The sequence below is a fragment of the Oryx dammah genome, unplaced genomic scaffold (assembly GCF_014754425.2).
Source record: "Oryx dammah isolate SB20612 unplaced genomic scaffold, SCBI_Odam_1.1 HiC_scaffold_28, whole genome shotgun sequence".
Classification (NCBI taxonomy): domain Eukaryota; kingdom Metazoa; phylum Chordata; class Mammalia; order Artiodactyla; family Bovidae; genus Oryx; species Oryx dammah.
The window spans coordinates 48,306,179-48,322,857 of NW_024070212.1; the positions used below are offsets into that span (position 1 = coordinate 48,306,179).

A 16,679-nucleotide genomic window follows, 5' to 3' on the forward strand; every position below is an offset into this window, starting at 1 on the left:
AGACATCAGACACAGGCTTGCTGGTTTTAGGGTGTGAATGGGGGACTATTAGGATAGTCAGAGTCAGTGGCATATGTTGGTCTGGACTAAACGATTCCAAAGAAATGAAAAGAAATGAGCAGTGGCATCATATGGCCTAGGCAATTTTCCGTATGTCTCAAACTTTACTACTTAAAAGTAACATTAAAATGCTTAAGATCACAATTCTGCCTCCTTCCATCAGTATAAACCCTGGAGGACAGTTGGCAATGCCTATCAAGATTTTATTTCTTGACCCAGTAGTTCTACTTCTGGAAATTTATCCTCCAGATATTCTCTTACTTGTGCACATCTGCAAAATCTTTGAGATAATTCTATAACAGAAAAAATATGTTTAAAGCTCTTCAGTTCAGTTGCTCAGTCACGTCCGACTCTTTGCGACCCCGTGAATCGCAGCACGCCAGGCCTCCCTGTCCATCACCATCTCCCGGAGTTCACTCAGACTCACGTCCATCAAGTCCATGATGCCATCCAGCCATCTCATCCTCAGTCATCTTCTCCTCCTGCCCCCAATCCCTCCCAGCATCAGAGTCTTTTCCAGTGAGTCAACTCTTCACATCAGGTGGCCAAAGTACTGGAGTTTCAGCTTCAGCATCATTCCTTCCAAAGAAATCCCAGGGCTGATCTCCTTCAGAATGGACTGGTTGGATCTCCTTGCAGTCCAAGAACTCTCAAGAGTCTTCTCCAACACCACAGTTCAAAAGCATCAATTCTTCGGCACTCAGCCTTCTTCACAGTCCAACTCTCACATCCATACATGACCACAGGAAAAACCATAGCCTCGACTAGACAGACCTTAGTTGGCAAAGTAATGTCTCTGCTTTTGAATATGCTATCTAGGTTGGTCATAAAGCTCTTATGTATAGGAAATTAGCTAAACTATGGTTTCTGCATAAATGGACCACTAGAGGCTTAATAAAACAAGACTGTTGTATGCTGTTCTATATGTACTTATGTGAAATAACTTCCAAACAAGGAACAGGAAAATATGTGTATAGTATGATATGTATTTAAAAGGTATGTGTGTGTCTAATGGGTCATGAGAGCAACATGAAGCAGGGAGTGGGTAGGGATTAGCTTTTCTCTATACTTTCAACTGCTTTGAGTTTTTATCATGTCCATCTATCATCCATTTCAAAACTTAAGCACCAAGATAGTTTTTTAAGAGCCTTTTCCAAAGCTATAACACTTTTCTTTCTTCCAGATCACACGGTTAGAAAAAACGTGGACTGCCTTGCGGCACCAGTACACACAAACTGCCATCCTCTATGAGAAACAGCTGAAGCCTTTCAGCAAAATCCTGCATGAAGGCAGAGGTGAGCACAGGGTCAGGACAGGCGGCCTGGGGGCTGCTTGGCAGTGTCATTATCTGTTCTGGTTTGAGCAAAGCTTTTAGCAGGGCATGTTATAAAGGCTCCAAGTTATCTGCAGGATTGTCAATGAGTCATCAAGCCTTTATCAGATGACAGAGTTGCTTCTAGGTATTCAGTTGCTAAAACAAGACATAGGGTACCAGTCACCTCATTTTGAGCTTAACTTTGTAAATTGAGGTACAATTTACATATTAGCTTCAGGTGTACAACATAATGGTTCAATGTTTGATTATGTTGCAAAATGATCACAATAAGACCAGTACCTAATACACAGGTACAAAAATTTTTTTTTCTTCTGATGAGAACTTTCAAGATTCACTTTGCTAGCTACTTTCAAATATGCAATACAGTATTCACTATAGTCACCACGTTATATAGCATATCTCCAGGAGTTACTTTATAACTGGAAATCTGTACCTTCTGATCCCTTCAACCATTTCACTTCTCCCCTTGTCTCAGGCAACCACCAATCTGTCCTCTATATCCATGAGCTCAAGGGGTGTTTCTGTTTTTCTTAGACTTTACATGTAAGTGAGTTCACATGCTATTTATCTTTTTCTGTCTGACATATTTCACTTAGCATAATACCCTCAAGTTTGTGTTGTCACAAATGGCAGGATTTCTTTTTAATGGCTGAATAATATTCCATTGTGTCTATACATACATATGCATCTTTTAAAACTGAAGTTATAGTTGATTTATGATGTGTAAATCTAGTATACAGCAAAATAATTGCTATATATGTAATATTTTTCATTATAGATTATTGCAAGATGTTGATTATAGTTCCCTATGGTATACAAAAGGACCTTGTTATGTAAATAAGTTCATTTGTATGGTTTTTTAGATTCCATACATAAGTGATATCATGAGATATCTACCTGTCTGGCTTACTTCACTTAGCCTGATAATCTCTAGGTCCATCCATGTGTTGCTGCAAATGGCATTGTCATTTTTTCTGGCTGAGTAGTATTCCTTTGTGTATATACATATACCACATCTTTCTTTATCCACTCATCTGTTGAGTGACATTTAGGTTGCTTCCATATCTTGGCTATTGTAAATAGTGATGCTATGAACACTGAGGTACAGGCATCTTTTCAAAGTAAGGGTTTTCTCCAGATACATGCCCAAGAGTGGGATTGCTGGATCATACAGCAACTCTGTTTTCAGTTTTTTAAGAATCTCCATGCTGTGCTCCATAGTAGCTTGCACTAATTTACATTCTCTCCAACAGTATAGGAGGGTTCCCTTTTCTCAACACTCTCTCCAGCATTTATTATTTGTGACTTTTTTGATGATGGCCATTCTGACCGCTGTGAAGTGATACCTCATTGTAGTTTTGATTCACATTTCTCTGGTAATTACCAATTTTGAGCAACATCTATTGAGCATCATGTATCTGTTGGCCATCTGCCTATTTTTTCAGGGGGCTATTTGTTTTTTTGCTAGTTGTATGAGCTGTTTGTATATTTTCAAAATTAAGCCCTTGTCGGTCACATCGTTTGCAAATATTTTCTCCCATCTGTTGGTTGTCTTTTCATTTTGTTTATGGTTTCCTTTGCAAAAACATGTTTAATGAGATCCCCTTTGTTTATTTTTGCTTTTATTTTTACTACCTTGGGAGACTGATTTACGGTAACATTGCTATGATTTATGCCAGAGAATGTTTTGCCTATATTCTTGTCTCAGAGCTTTATGGTATTGTGTCTTATATGAGTTTATTATTGTATGGTGTGAACAGAAGTGGTGAATTGGCATCCTTTTATTCCTGTTCTTAGATGGAAAGTTTTTAGCTTTTCATCAAGTATGATGTTAGCTATGGGCTTGTTATATGTGGCCTCATTATGTTGTCGTACATTCCCTCTATATCCACTTTGTTGGGAGTTTTTTTTTTTTTTTTACCATAAATGGATGTCAGAATTTGCCAAATGATTTTTCTGCGTCTATTAAGATCCAATTATTTTTCTTTCATCTTATTAACACAGTATGTCATATTGATTTGTGAATACTGAGCTATCCTTGTTTCCCTGGAATAAATCCCACTTAATCAATCCATATGATCCTTTTAATGTATTGTTGAATTCAGTTTGCAAATACTGGCCTGTAATTTTCTTTGCTTGTGGCATTATAAAGGTTACAGTCCTATAGGATCCATGGGCATAAGCCCCTTTGGCCCTCAGAGCTAGGCAATGTATAATGTTCTAGAGGTAGCTGGACAAAGGTATAAGCTCTTTTCTAGGATATATCAATGAGCTGGAGCAAGGAGCAAGGCAGAGACAGCACACAAAGACTGCATCGTCTATCAGCTTCCATTTGCTAACGGCCTCCTAAGCCCTAGTTGTATGCCAAAGCAGAAGCCTGTCTTTCAGGCTAAAACTTTAATATTGGCAAATGAGCCTAATTTGCATAATACCTAGGCACCTCTCAATTGGCTGCCTCTGTACTGAGCCCTGGATCAGGTGAGTTCAAGCTTGTAAGCCCTTTAAGACCTGTTTCTCAGACAATTATAGCCTTGGGGTCTTATAGACAGGTACAGTGTTGAGTTTCAAAGTTAGATGTTTTGGGGGTTTGTATCTCAGGTGCTGGTCTTAAAAGTTGGGGTGCTACACGTGGAGTTCAAGCCCTTTGCTCCTCAGGTTGAAGCTCCAGGTTTTGAGTTCCCTCCTGACTGTGGGTCACTGCCCCAGGAGAGGGTTTATAGTGTGATAGTCTTCCAGCCCCTCTTACCTGCTTTGATGTGGGTCTTCTCTTATTTGCACAATGCAGTGTTTAGGATTTTTTTCCAGAGGAAGTTGTTCCATACTTAGCATAGATTCACTGTGTCCACAGAAGGCGGTAAGCCCAGGACTCTCCTGTATTGCCATCTTCAACTGGAACTCTCTGCATTTAACTTGGGGAAAAAAAACCATGATGTGGAGAACTTTACCTCTGCCCCTGTTTTTCAGAGTCCACATGTGTTCCCCCAAACAATGTATCAGTCCCACTGCTGATGCCTCTTGTGACCTTAATGGAGCGTGAGGCTGTCACTTTTGAAAGCACTGACATGTGGGAAAAGAACGATGAAAGCTGTGAGATTATGCTGAACCATCTGGCAATGGCCCGACTCATGGCAGAAGCTGCAGACAGCTACCGGATGAATGCTGAGAGGATCCTGGCCGGTAAGAACTGGTTTTGGTTAAGCTGCTCTCTACTCTGCACAGTAATTGGAATGAAGAAATGAAAAGGGCATCAATGCTCTCAATTAGAAAAAGACCAAGTAGGAAAGATTAAGACCTGGGAATTCCATTTCTTGTATTACTTACTCTTAATTCCTACCTGACTTAAGGATCCTGCTTCTCTCTTCTTTTGTGTCAGTGGTATAAAGAATGTCAGTTTATCATTAGTACCACTAATAATAATTAGAAAACGTGATGGGCCCAGATGAGGAGTTGGGGTTTTATTGGACTTATCTATATTCTTGTTTCTTCCCAGACACAATGGGACATGAGCTCCTCTGCTCTTGGCATCAGAGGGTCCACCGTAAGCCAAAGCTCTGAGATTGAGAGAGCTTGGAGAATAGCACAAACCACATGAACACTGATCCAAACTTGGGTTTGGATTAGTGTAACGTGTGTCTTCAGGAGTGGCCAGCTAGGCTTAACAAAGAGGGGGACAGAGGTGGGAAGGCCTTCCATGTAGGACTGTGGCTGAGGAAGAGCCAGTGAAGGGTTTTAAATATGAGAAGATGTTATCACATGGTTAGATTTGTTTCAGTCTGACATCTTTGTGCAGGAAGGCTAGAGGGCTGAAGCTTGTAGGCAAAAAGACCACTTAGGAAGCGAGTACAAGAATAAGGGCCTTATCTCTTCACCACTGTATAATTTTTAAAACTCTTCAGGGACCTACAGTTTGATCCAGAAGGTTAAGAACTATATGGGGCAGGAGAGGCCCAGTATTTTGACCTTAACAAAGTTGTTAATTCAGAAACAGAATCTGAGACTAAACAATTGCACTATGTCTGCTATAGGTATAAGCAATACATACCTGTTTCTTTTCCTCAGAAAGTTCAGCAGGGTTGGCAGTATAGGACTCAGATGCTAATTATAAGAGCTTCCCTGGTGGCTCAAACAATAAAAGCATATGTAATTGAAGTCAGTAGATATTATTAGAATGCCTGCTTATACAGAACCAGTAAGTATATTACATTAGATGTTCCCTAAGCCAATATATCAAGGTGGATTTTGAGAAAAGTATGTCTTAAGCTGTTTTACAGCAAATCACCTTAAAGGTATTTGATACTTCTCAGCTGATCCTGCTACAGGTTTTCACAGCAAGTTCTTATTGCTGGAATTAACTGTGAACCCAGTAAGGGCAGAAATTTGCTCACCAACATATCCCAGTACCCTTCTCAGGATAGGGGCTTAAAGCAGATTAACTCAATGAATGGAAGTTGTCATCTGGCCTTTAGTTGGTTATCTGCCAAAGATATTTTGGCACCACATGGAAGAATGAAACAGAAGGCTTCTGTTATCCCCTCCACCACCAAGAGACTATGATTTAGATGCTGGGACTATACCTAATGACAGAGCCAACTACTCCGGCAGTAATCAAGGATGAGAAACATCTGCCTGTATGACTCTAGCTAGAGGCTTCCCCTGCTCTGACAGAGCTGACTGAGAGCATCCTTGGCCATAAGTAGAACAGATCTCTTACACAGAAAACAGAGTTAAGAAATGGGCCCAAACATGATCGTTAACTGTTTCTTGACAAAGGTGGCAAGGTAATTCACTGGATAAAGTAATCTTTCAACAAATGGTGCTAGACTATTGAATGTCATGCAAAAAAAACCCCTTCAATTTTACCTCAATTTGCTCAGAATATAAGAACTAAACTGTAAAACTTCTATGAGAAAACATAGAAATTCCTTGTGTCTGGCAAAATTTCTTAAGCCATAAAAAGCATGAACCATAAAACACTGATAAATCAAAATTTTACATTTTGCTCTTTGAAAGACATCATTAAGAAAGCAAAAAGGCACACTACAGACTAGAAGAAAGTATTTGGCAAACATATATCTGATAAAGGACTTATTACCTAGAATATAAAGAATTCTTAACAACTCAATGAGAAGAAAAGATTTGAATAGACACTATACCAAAGAGGATATACAATGACAAATATCTACATGGAAAAATGTTCAAAGCATTAGATATTACAGAAATATAAGATTAAACCACAGTGAGATGCCACCACCACTATCTAGAATGACAATAGAGTTCACAAATGGACTCATTATGTTACTGATGAGAATATAAGACAGTATAGACATTTTGGAAAAGAGTTTGACAGTTTCTTTAAAGTAAACATATTTACCATATGACCCAGTACTTCCACTTCCAAAAATATGAAAACACATGTCCATGCTAAGACTTCATCACAGATGTTCACATTATTCATAACAGCCAGAAACTGGAAACAATCCAAATGTCTTACCACTCAGTAAACAAAATGCAGTATATCCATATAACTGAATACTACTCAGCAATAAAAAGGAATTATTAACAGGCAACAATATGGAATAATATCAAATTTCTAGAAAAGGCAAAATAGCAATGGAAAGCAGATTAATGGTGTGGGTAGGTTCTAGGATTGACTGAGAAGAGGTACTAGGGATTTTCTAGGGTTCTAAAGTGGTGTGATGTTTATACAACTCTATAAACTGTACAGCTAAAAAAAAAAGGGTGAATCATGACAAGTAAATTATAAAACTTAAAAAACTTGAACATTCCTGCACTACTACAACCCATGGTGGCTTGTGCACACAAATGTTATTCTGTCATATCTTAGTGACTTCGTTATTCTTTCTCTGAAGTTGCTCACATCCTTGGGGGTGGGGGGTGTTCTCCCCTTCCTTATACAGAAAGATTAAGTTCTGAGAGATGCTCATTTTGATCCTACTTTAAACAAGCAAGTTTTCAGTCTATTTTCAACACTGTTTCAAGCAGAACTGAAGTTTTTTTGGTTTTGTTTTTATTAGGTTTTCAACCAGATGAAGAAATGAGTGAAGTCTTCAAGACTGAATTCCAAATGAGATTGCTTTGGGGCAGCAAAGGTGCACAAGTCAATCAGACAGAGAGATACGAAAAATTCAATCAGATTTTAACTGCCCTCTCACGTAAATTGGAACCTCCTCCTGTAAAGCAGATGGAGTTTTGATAACTCTCCAGAGAAGCTTAGGATATAATTTCAAGCTTATCCACTTTCTCCTCTGAGAAAGCTTATCATTTGATAAAGTAATAATGTGCAAATCTGCCAATATACAGCTTTTAGTATCCACAGGATATTAAACATGTAAATTGCACAGAGCACACTTATTTATGAATTAAAATTACTACTGATTTTTTAAATAAATGATAATTTATTAAGGTAACTGTTGCTAACGTTGATCGGCAAATTTAAGTGAAGGCCCAGCTATATTGGCTGGTTGCTTTCTATTACTGAAGTATATGACCATTTCAGTTTTAATTCCATGTCAGATAAGTGTAAATAGAAGAGTTTAAAAGCATGAAACTGAAGATATCAGTTGTATGATATTCTCTAACTAAATATGAAAAATGTAAATAGTCATATGAAAATATATCTTTTTGTGAAACAACTGTATCCAGTCTCTTCAATACTAAACAAACAATTCATTGTAGTACAATAATTCTACCTCCTACCTTCTTGGGGCACCCTGTTCCCTTGCCATCACATCCTGATAGTAAAACAAAATCAAGAGAGAGGTACAGAAAATTTAAGGTATCTGGCTTAGGGGACAGGGTAAAATAGTGATACAGGTGGAGCTGACACCAGAATACCTAAGTTACAACAAAAGCTCTGGTGCTTGCTAGCAGCTAGACTGTGGACAAGTTAACCCTCAAGTCCCATGTGCAGCACAGCGGCTGGTATGAAGTGAGCACCAGATGCTAGTGTGCTTCCTGACATTATTTCACATCTACTTTTCCTCTAGCTGATAAGTATAAGTTTTCTAGGTTTTTTGACTTCCCAAAGGGGATACTTTCTAGTTTAACAGTTATCTGTCTCAACCTTTTTCTGTTGTAGAATTTGAATACAAGTCTTTAAAGTATCACTAATAAACTTCGATCACCCTGCCACCAATTGTCACTTACTGATCTGCTTTTTCTTCCTGTCTTCTAAATAATATGGGGATCCCCCAAAATAATTTTACATCCCACTTTTCTCCAATAAGTTGTGAAAATTTCTCCAGGGTGGCCTCTGAAAAAAATGATTGGTTCCAGAGGTTACACTATAATTTAACCATCACTATTATTGGTCATCTTAAATATGCCCACCAGAACTAAGTACAAGGCTCTCCTGTGGTCTGTTGAATAAAATGGAAATATTAGTTTCAAATCCTGGACTCTGTATTCTCATTAATGTGGCCTAGAATCATGAAGCCCTTCTTCCAGTTTTTAAAAGCCATCATTTTTTTTTTTCCTGAAAACACCAAAGCACACTTCTACTTCTGGTGGTATAAAGGTTCAGATGCTCTTAGAAATCCCTCTAACTACATTTTCATAAACATACCTTTTAATGCACTGTTAAGCTTCCCTTGTGGCTCAGCTGGTAAAGAATCCACCTGCAATGTGGGAGACCCATGTTCAATCCCTGGGCTGAGATCTCCTGGAGAAGGGAAAGGCTACCCACTCCATTATTCTGGCCAGGAGAATTCCATGGACTACAGACCATGGGGTCACAAAGAGTCTGACACAACTGACCAATTTTCACTTTCACTTCAAGTCTGACAGAATGAAAAGGGAATCCCTAAGAAATAATCTTCTACTCCCCACCTCACTCATCAAAAGGAACAGCAAATTTAAATAAACTCTGTAAAAGGAAGTTAAAAACCCTGGGTAGCCCTAAAAAGGCAAATACTGACATCAACTCAACGAATGGAAGATAGTATCTTAAGGGAGCTGAATATGAAATGCCTCCATTTAGTAGGAATCCTTAAAGGATCCCTGTTAGCAGGCTGGAAAAGAAATAATTTGCCGGAAAAGAGAGATTACCAGGGAACATTTACAAGAAGAAAAATAATTGTAATAATAATAGTCTTTGGCGAGGATTTGCAACTACAAGTGAAAGTGTTAATCACTCAGTTGTGTCCAACTCTATGCGATCCCATGGACTGTAGTCCACCAGACTCCTCTGTCTATGGGATTCTCCAGGCAAGAATACTGGAGTGGGCTGCCATGCCCTCTGCCAGGGGATCTTCCAACCCAGGAATCTAACCTGGGTCTCCGCAGGGAAGCAACTATAAGCTTGTCCTCAAATAGGTCTGGAGTAAACTTGACAAAATTTATGAAACTCCAAACCAAGAAACTGATTTACAGTGGTAAGAACACACACACACACACTATATATATATATATGTATGTATAACACAAACAGAAACAGTGTCATGAAAAATAAAATGCTATGTATAACACAAACAGAAACTGTCATGAAAAATAAAATGCTGGGGGAAAAGATTTAGAATCCCAACAACTTCAGATACTGGAATTACCCCATTTTGAATGCAAAGCATTCATATATGGATTTGTATAAAGAAAACATGAACTCAAACAGGAAATGAGTATTTTTAAAAGGATCAGATTTTTAAGAGAAACTAGGTAGACCCTTTAGAAATGTATAATGAAACTCAAAACTCATTGGATGCTAATAATAAATAGAAGATTAGATCCAACTGGCTTCCCAGGTGGCACAGTGGTAAAGAATCCGCCTACCAAAGCAGGAGACACAAGAGATGCAGGTTCAATCTCTTAGTCAGGAAGATCGCCTTTGAGTAGGAAATGGTAACCCACTCCAGTATTATTTCCAGGGTTACAAGAACAGTCATGGGGTTGCAAAGAGTTGGACATGACTGATCACACTTCACACTACTACTAGATCCTACTGAAGCTTTAATTAATTCAAAAACATATCAGAAGGCCATGGTCAGAATACAGCATAGGAGAGATTAAGTGAAAGTTAAATTGCTCAGTCTGTCCAACTCTTCACGACCCCATGGACTGCAGCCTACCAGGATTCTCCGTCCATGGGGTTTTCCAGGCAAGAATACTGGATTAAAAGACCTGAACAATTTGTAATAGAATGACCCAATGCATCTCATAAGAGCTCAATAAGGAAAGAGAGGTAGGGAGGAAGGAATTCATCCAGAAGAGTGAGCAGAGAAACTGTTAAGCTTATAGGTATATTAAGACAAACACTAAAAATAGTGTCTACTACGTGGGGTTAAAAAAAGTCAATTAAAACAGTAGCACAAACCAGGAGTGGGGTGATTAGTTACTAGAGTTGTGATAAAGTATTACTCTTAGATACTAATTAGCTTTAAGTTTTAAGTGAGTGTGCAAAGTATCAAGGGTAAATACTACCAGAACAGAAATTATGGTTCAAGTTTCGAACTAGTAGAGGGAAAAAAAATGGAGAATACCAACAAGATTGCCGGGAGAAATATAAACAACTGGGATGTGCAAATGAATCACTTTAATGGAAGAAGGTGAAGAGGAATAAAGAACCTCTTGATGAAGGTGAAAGAGAAGAGTGAAAAAGCTGGCTTAAAACTCAACATTCAAAAAACTAAGATCATAGCATCCAGTCCCATCACTTCATGGCAAAGAGGGGAAAAGTGGTAACAGTGAGAGATTTTATTTTCTTGGGCTCCAGAATCACTGCAGACAGTGACTGAAGCCACGAAATTAAGATGTCTGCTCCCTGAAAAAAAGCTATGACAAACCTAAACAGTGCGTTAAAAAGCAGAGACATCACTTTGCCAACAAAGGTCCGTATAGTCAAAGGTATGTTTTTAAAGTAGTCATGTGTGGATGTGAGAGATGGATCATAAAAGAAGGCTGAGTGCTGAAGAACTGATGCTTTCAATTTGTGGTGCTGGAGAAGACTCTTGAGTCCCTTAGACAGCAAGGAGATCAAACCAGTCAATCCTAAAGAAAATCAACCCTGAATATTCATTGGAAGACTGATGCTCAAGGTGAAGCTTCAATACTTTGGCCACCTGATGTGAAAAGCCGATTCAGTGGAAAAGACCCTGATCCTGGGAAAGACTGAGGATGAGATGGTTGGATGACATTACTGACTCAATGGATGCGTTTGAGCAAACTCTGGGAGATAGTGAAGGGAAGCCTGGACTGCTGTAATTCACGGGGTTGCAAAGAGTCAGACACGATTTAGCAACTGAACAACAACAAACCAAAAATATATTTAAAGAGACATAAAATGATGAATAGCAGGCACAAAGACAGCAGAAGTAAGTCTGAACGTATCAATAGTCATTATAAATGTAAAGAGACTGAACAAAAGTCAGAGGCGATTGACTAAATTTACAACAAAATCACTCTATATATTTACAAGAGACATAAAGCATAAAAATACATAGAAATTGAAAATTTATTTTCTAAAAAGATCGGGATAATTAGAACAGGGTATAATCTGTGAGAAGAATGTGGTGGGTTACTGAGGTGCTGGTAATGCTTTTGTGCCTGACTTAAAAGTTACTGACTTTCTAATAACTTAAGCTGTACATTTATGTTTTATACATTTTCTGAATATTTTATCATAACATTTAACCATTGCTTAGGAATATTTGTATATTGTCACCCTGCTTATTTAACTTATATGCAGAGTACATCATGAGAAATGCTGGGCTGGATGAAGCACAAGCTGGAATCAAGATTGCCTGGAGAAATATCAATAACCTCAGATATGCAGATGACACCACCCTTATGGCAGAAAGCGAAGAACTAAACAGCCTCTTGATGAAAGTGAACGAGGAGAGTGAAAAAGTTGACTTAAAATTCAACATTCAGAAAACTAAGATCATGGCATCTGGTCCCATCCCTTCATGGCAAATAGATGGGGACACCGTGGAAACAGTGACAGGCTTTATTTTGGGGGGCTCCAAAATCACTGCAGATGGTGACTGAAGCCATGAAATTAAAAGACACTTGCTCCTTGGAAGAAAAGTTATGAACAACCTAGACAGCATATTAAAAAGCAGAGACATCACTTTGCCAACAAATGTCCATCTAATCAAAGCTATGGTTTTTCCAGTAGTCATGTGAGAGCTGGACCATAAAGAAAGCTGAGTGCCAAGGAATTGATGCTTTTGAATTGTGGTGTTGGAAAAGACTCTTGAGAGTCCCTTGGACTGCAAGGAGATCCAACCAGTCCATCCTAAAGAAATCAGTCCTGAATATTCATTGGAAGGACTGATGCTGAAGCTGAAGCTCCAGTACTTTGGCCACTTGATGTGAAAAGCTGACTCACTGGAAAAGACCCTGATGCTGGGAAAGATCAAAGGTGGGAGGAGAAGGGGATGACAGAGGATGAGATGGCTGGATGGCATCACCGACTCAATGGACATGAACTTGAATAAACTCTGGGAGCTGGTGATGGACAGGGAGGCCTGGCATGCTGCAGTCCATGGGGTCACAGAGTCAGACATGACTGAGCGACTGAACTGAAGTATCAGAACTTGGTGAAGAAATTTTTTAATGTTACTCTATTAAAATGTGAAAACCACTGAAAAGAAGTAAATGAAGGAACCATGCTCATCAACTAGAATATTCAGTATTAGAGATAATTAGTTCTTAATATGATCTGTAAATTCAATGCAACCCCACTCAAAATTCAATAGGACCTTTCAAGCTAGCTTGATTAAGCTTTTCTAAACCTGTAATGTCTAGGAAGTCAAGACCATCAATGGTTAGGAAAATAAGACAGATGGAGGAGGGTATCTGTTCTACCAAATATAAAAGTTCATGATTAAAATACACTATTGACTGGAGACAATATTAATGTGTTTTTAGAGAGTGATACTGTTAACATCAGGGCTTCCCAGGTAGCACTAGTGGTAAGGAACCCACCCGCCTATGCAGGAGACATGAGACACGGGTTTGATCCCTGGGTCAGGAAGATCCCCTGGAAGAGGAAATGGCAACTCACTCCAATACTCTAGCCTGGAGAATCCCATGGTTAGAGAAGCCTGGCAAGCTACAGCCCAGAGAGTCGCAAAGAGTTGGGATATGACTGAGCGACTTAGCACGCATGCACAATTAACATCACCATGTGAAGCTCTTAGAGCTTAAAATGATCCAGGGTTCATTAGACAACTTGTGACTATCATTACCATTTACATTTTGCGCTCAGGGTTTTGTTCCAACCCTATGTATATTATAAATGTACACATTTTCAAAAAGGACACAGTGAAATTTTGAGTGAAAAAAAATTTTTCAGTGAATCTTATGCAGATACAGATACTTTCTCAGACTGGCTGAGCAACATATATACTAGTGTCACAAATGACAGTTCTTCAGAATATAGTTCTGATTCAGACAATGTTGAGTTATTAGACCAACAAAGACAAAAAAACTTTACTGACTGATTTGGATACAAAAAGTGAAAATGAAACTCACGGTGCTGGAGAATGTTCCTTTGCTTATGCAGAAGAGTGGATTGCAAACATTTCATGAAAATTAGACTTTACAGGTATAACTACGGCATGTAATAACCTGCAAAGTGTTAGTGAAATAATTATTGGCTGGGCCAAAATAAAAATCACCAGCCATAGGCATTCATTTCTGCAAAACTCCCCCGGTCAATAATGAGTTAAATTAGAGTAATCAAAAAACTGTCATTAAAAATTTGATATATGACAGGAGCATAACATTGCCACTCAGTGGGGGAAAGGATGATTCTTTAAATAAATAATTCTTGAACAAATGGTGAAGCAAATGAAAGGTAGAGGAGATGGTTCCTTACCTCATATGCTGAAATAAAATCTAGATGAATTAAGATCCCACATGTGAAACGCAAAACCATAACATTTTAGAAGAAAACACTGGAGAATATCCTTTTTACTTTGAATTAACGAAGAATTTCTTAAAACTAGATAGGAAAGCATTAAATATGAAAGATTCATCAATCTACATTAAAATGAACTTCTATTCATCAAAAGATAATCCTAGATAGAAAAAAATGAAAGATATCAGCAGCATGTAAAAATAACAAAGTATGGCAGGTAACCTCCAGGATGGCCCCAGACCTTTCCTGCCACCTGGTGTTCACACCCTTGTGTTGTCCCCTCCCACATACACCAGGACTGGTTTGCATCACCAAGAAATGGTATTCACATCTGAGATTAGGCTATAAAAGATTGCCGATTCCATCTTGAATTTTTCTCCTTTGGATCACTCACTAAAGAAAGCAAGATGCCACACACAGTGATGAACATCCCTATGAAGAGGTCCACATGGCAAGGATCATGTGAACGATCTTGGAAGTGGACTCTCCAGTCCAGTCTGAGTCAAAACCTTGAGATGATTGCAACCCTGGTCAGAACACCCATGAATAAATACAGATACCAACTTAAGGAAAAAACGGGCAAAAGATATAGAGGCTTTTCACAGAAGAGGAAACACAATGGTAAATATGATATGATGGTCAACATTATCAATAATCAAGAAAAAGCAAGACTATAATAAAATGCTATTTTACATCCATTGAACTGTTAAAAAAAACTGAAGTCTTATTAATTGTTGGTGAGGATATGGATAATAAATAACCCTTATACATTAATTTGAAGGTCTGTAAAAATGTTACAGTCACTTCAAGGGGAAATTGTGGCATTACCTTTTTAAATTAAAGATAAATATAACCCATAACTTAGCAATTCCATTACTAACCATAGATCTTAGAGACTTATATTAGTAAACATGCACATGGATGTACATAAGAGCACTGTTTATTCTAGCAAAATTCAGTAAATAGACCAAATATCCATCAACAGGAGAACAGATAAATTCTGTATATTTATATAATGGAATACTATACACAGTAAAATGAACTATGCATAAATACAGATAAATCTATTAAGTGGAAAAAGCAACTCTCAAGATACCATGCAGGGGCTTCCCTGGTGACTCAGTGGTAAAGAATTCACCTGCCAATGCAGGAGACATGGGTTCGATCCCTGGTCTGGGAAGATCCCACATACCATGGGGCAACTAAGTCCATGGGCTGCAACTACTGAGCCTGCACTCTAGAGCCCAGTAACTGCAACTATTGAGCCCAGGTGCCACAATTACTAAAGCCCATGTGCCCTAGAGCCTCTGCTCCACAACAACAGAAACCACAATGAGAAGCCCATGCACTTCAATGAAGAGCAGACCCCTCTCTGCCACTAGAAAAATGCCCACATAGCAATGAAGAACCAGCAAAGCCAAATAATAAATAGAAGATACTATGCAATATTCAAAATACTTAACAAGTAAGATGTTAATACATAAATCATGTATGAACTAATGAATGTACAAATCAACATGCAAATCAACTAAAATAATCCTTTACTATTTAAATATACATAAGTTTATCAAGCAATGAGAGTGGTACAAATCAATCACTAATAATTTCCATAAAATAATTAAAGTAAATTGGGTTGGTATAACTTTGTTGACTTGACTACCACCAACTAAATAATGCCTCCATGATTTAACACAGGGCTGGAAACTCTTCCAATGACTTCCCCTTCCAGTTGCTAGTTATTAATTTACTAATGCGCTATCTGGCACCCAGAGACAGACACACAGCTGATCCCCATCTCACCTCACTGGTTAGAACAGTACCGTTTAAAAAAAAAAAAAAAAGAACAGTACCGTTTAGATGCAGGCTGTATGCCAAGAGCCAGTGGCAGGAGCAGCCAGTTAGAAGAAAGACAGCACAAAAGATGAGGGAGAGGGAGCAAGTTGGGTGGGGACTGATGATCCTGGCTACCAGAACCAGGAACCTGTACTTCATGTTTGTCTGAGATGAACCAAGGGAGCGGTTGTGCTGTCACTTACCATATTCTTCTGGGTTATGAAACGGAGGTTGGTAGATTCCCTCTCCTCACCCCTCTTTAATGACCAAGGCAGGCTACCCTCCACTACAGCATAAGATGCCAAGTAAAACAACTAAAAAAAAAAAAAAATCTAAAGGGCCACTATTGTTGTTTAGTCACTAAGTGGTGTCTGACTTTGTGACCCCCCATGGACTGCAGCCTTCCAGGCTCTTCTGTCCTCAACTCCCAGTTTGCTCAAATGCATGTCCACTGAGTGGTGAAAGGGCCATTTCTGCACCACAAGAGGCTATGCCCCCGAACACCAGTGTCTACCCACACTCCCTTCCAGTCTCCCCAGCTGCTACCAGATCTTCGTTATGTCTCTTCCCCTT

The 16,679-nt window shown here is 38.7% G+C and overlaps 1 protein-coding gene across 3 annotated transcripts in view; it reads left to right on the forward strand.

Moving 5' to 3' along the window:
* Positions 1–8,807, forward strand: part of BCAR3 (BCAR3 adaptor protein, NSP family member) — a 130,461-nt gene extending 121,654 nt beyond the window's left edge. For 2 of the 3 annotated variants that reach the window (XM_040232285.1, XM_040232286.1), the window contains 3 exons: positions 1,244–1,355; positions 4,361–4,573; positions 7,432–8,052. In XM_040232285.1, coding sequence (XP_040088219.1) covers positions 1,244–1,355; positions 4,361–4,573; positions 7,432–7,610 — 504 coding nt within the window. In that variant the 3' untranslated portion in view covers positions 7,611–8,052. Of the gene's footprint in view, positions 1–1,243; positions 1,356–4,360; positions 4,574–7,431 lie in introns of all 3 variants that reach the window. The other variant, XM_040232284.1, reaches the window with a different exon arrangement.
* The last annotated feature ends 7,872 nt before the right edge of the window (positions 8,808–16,679 follow it).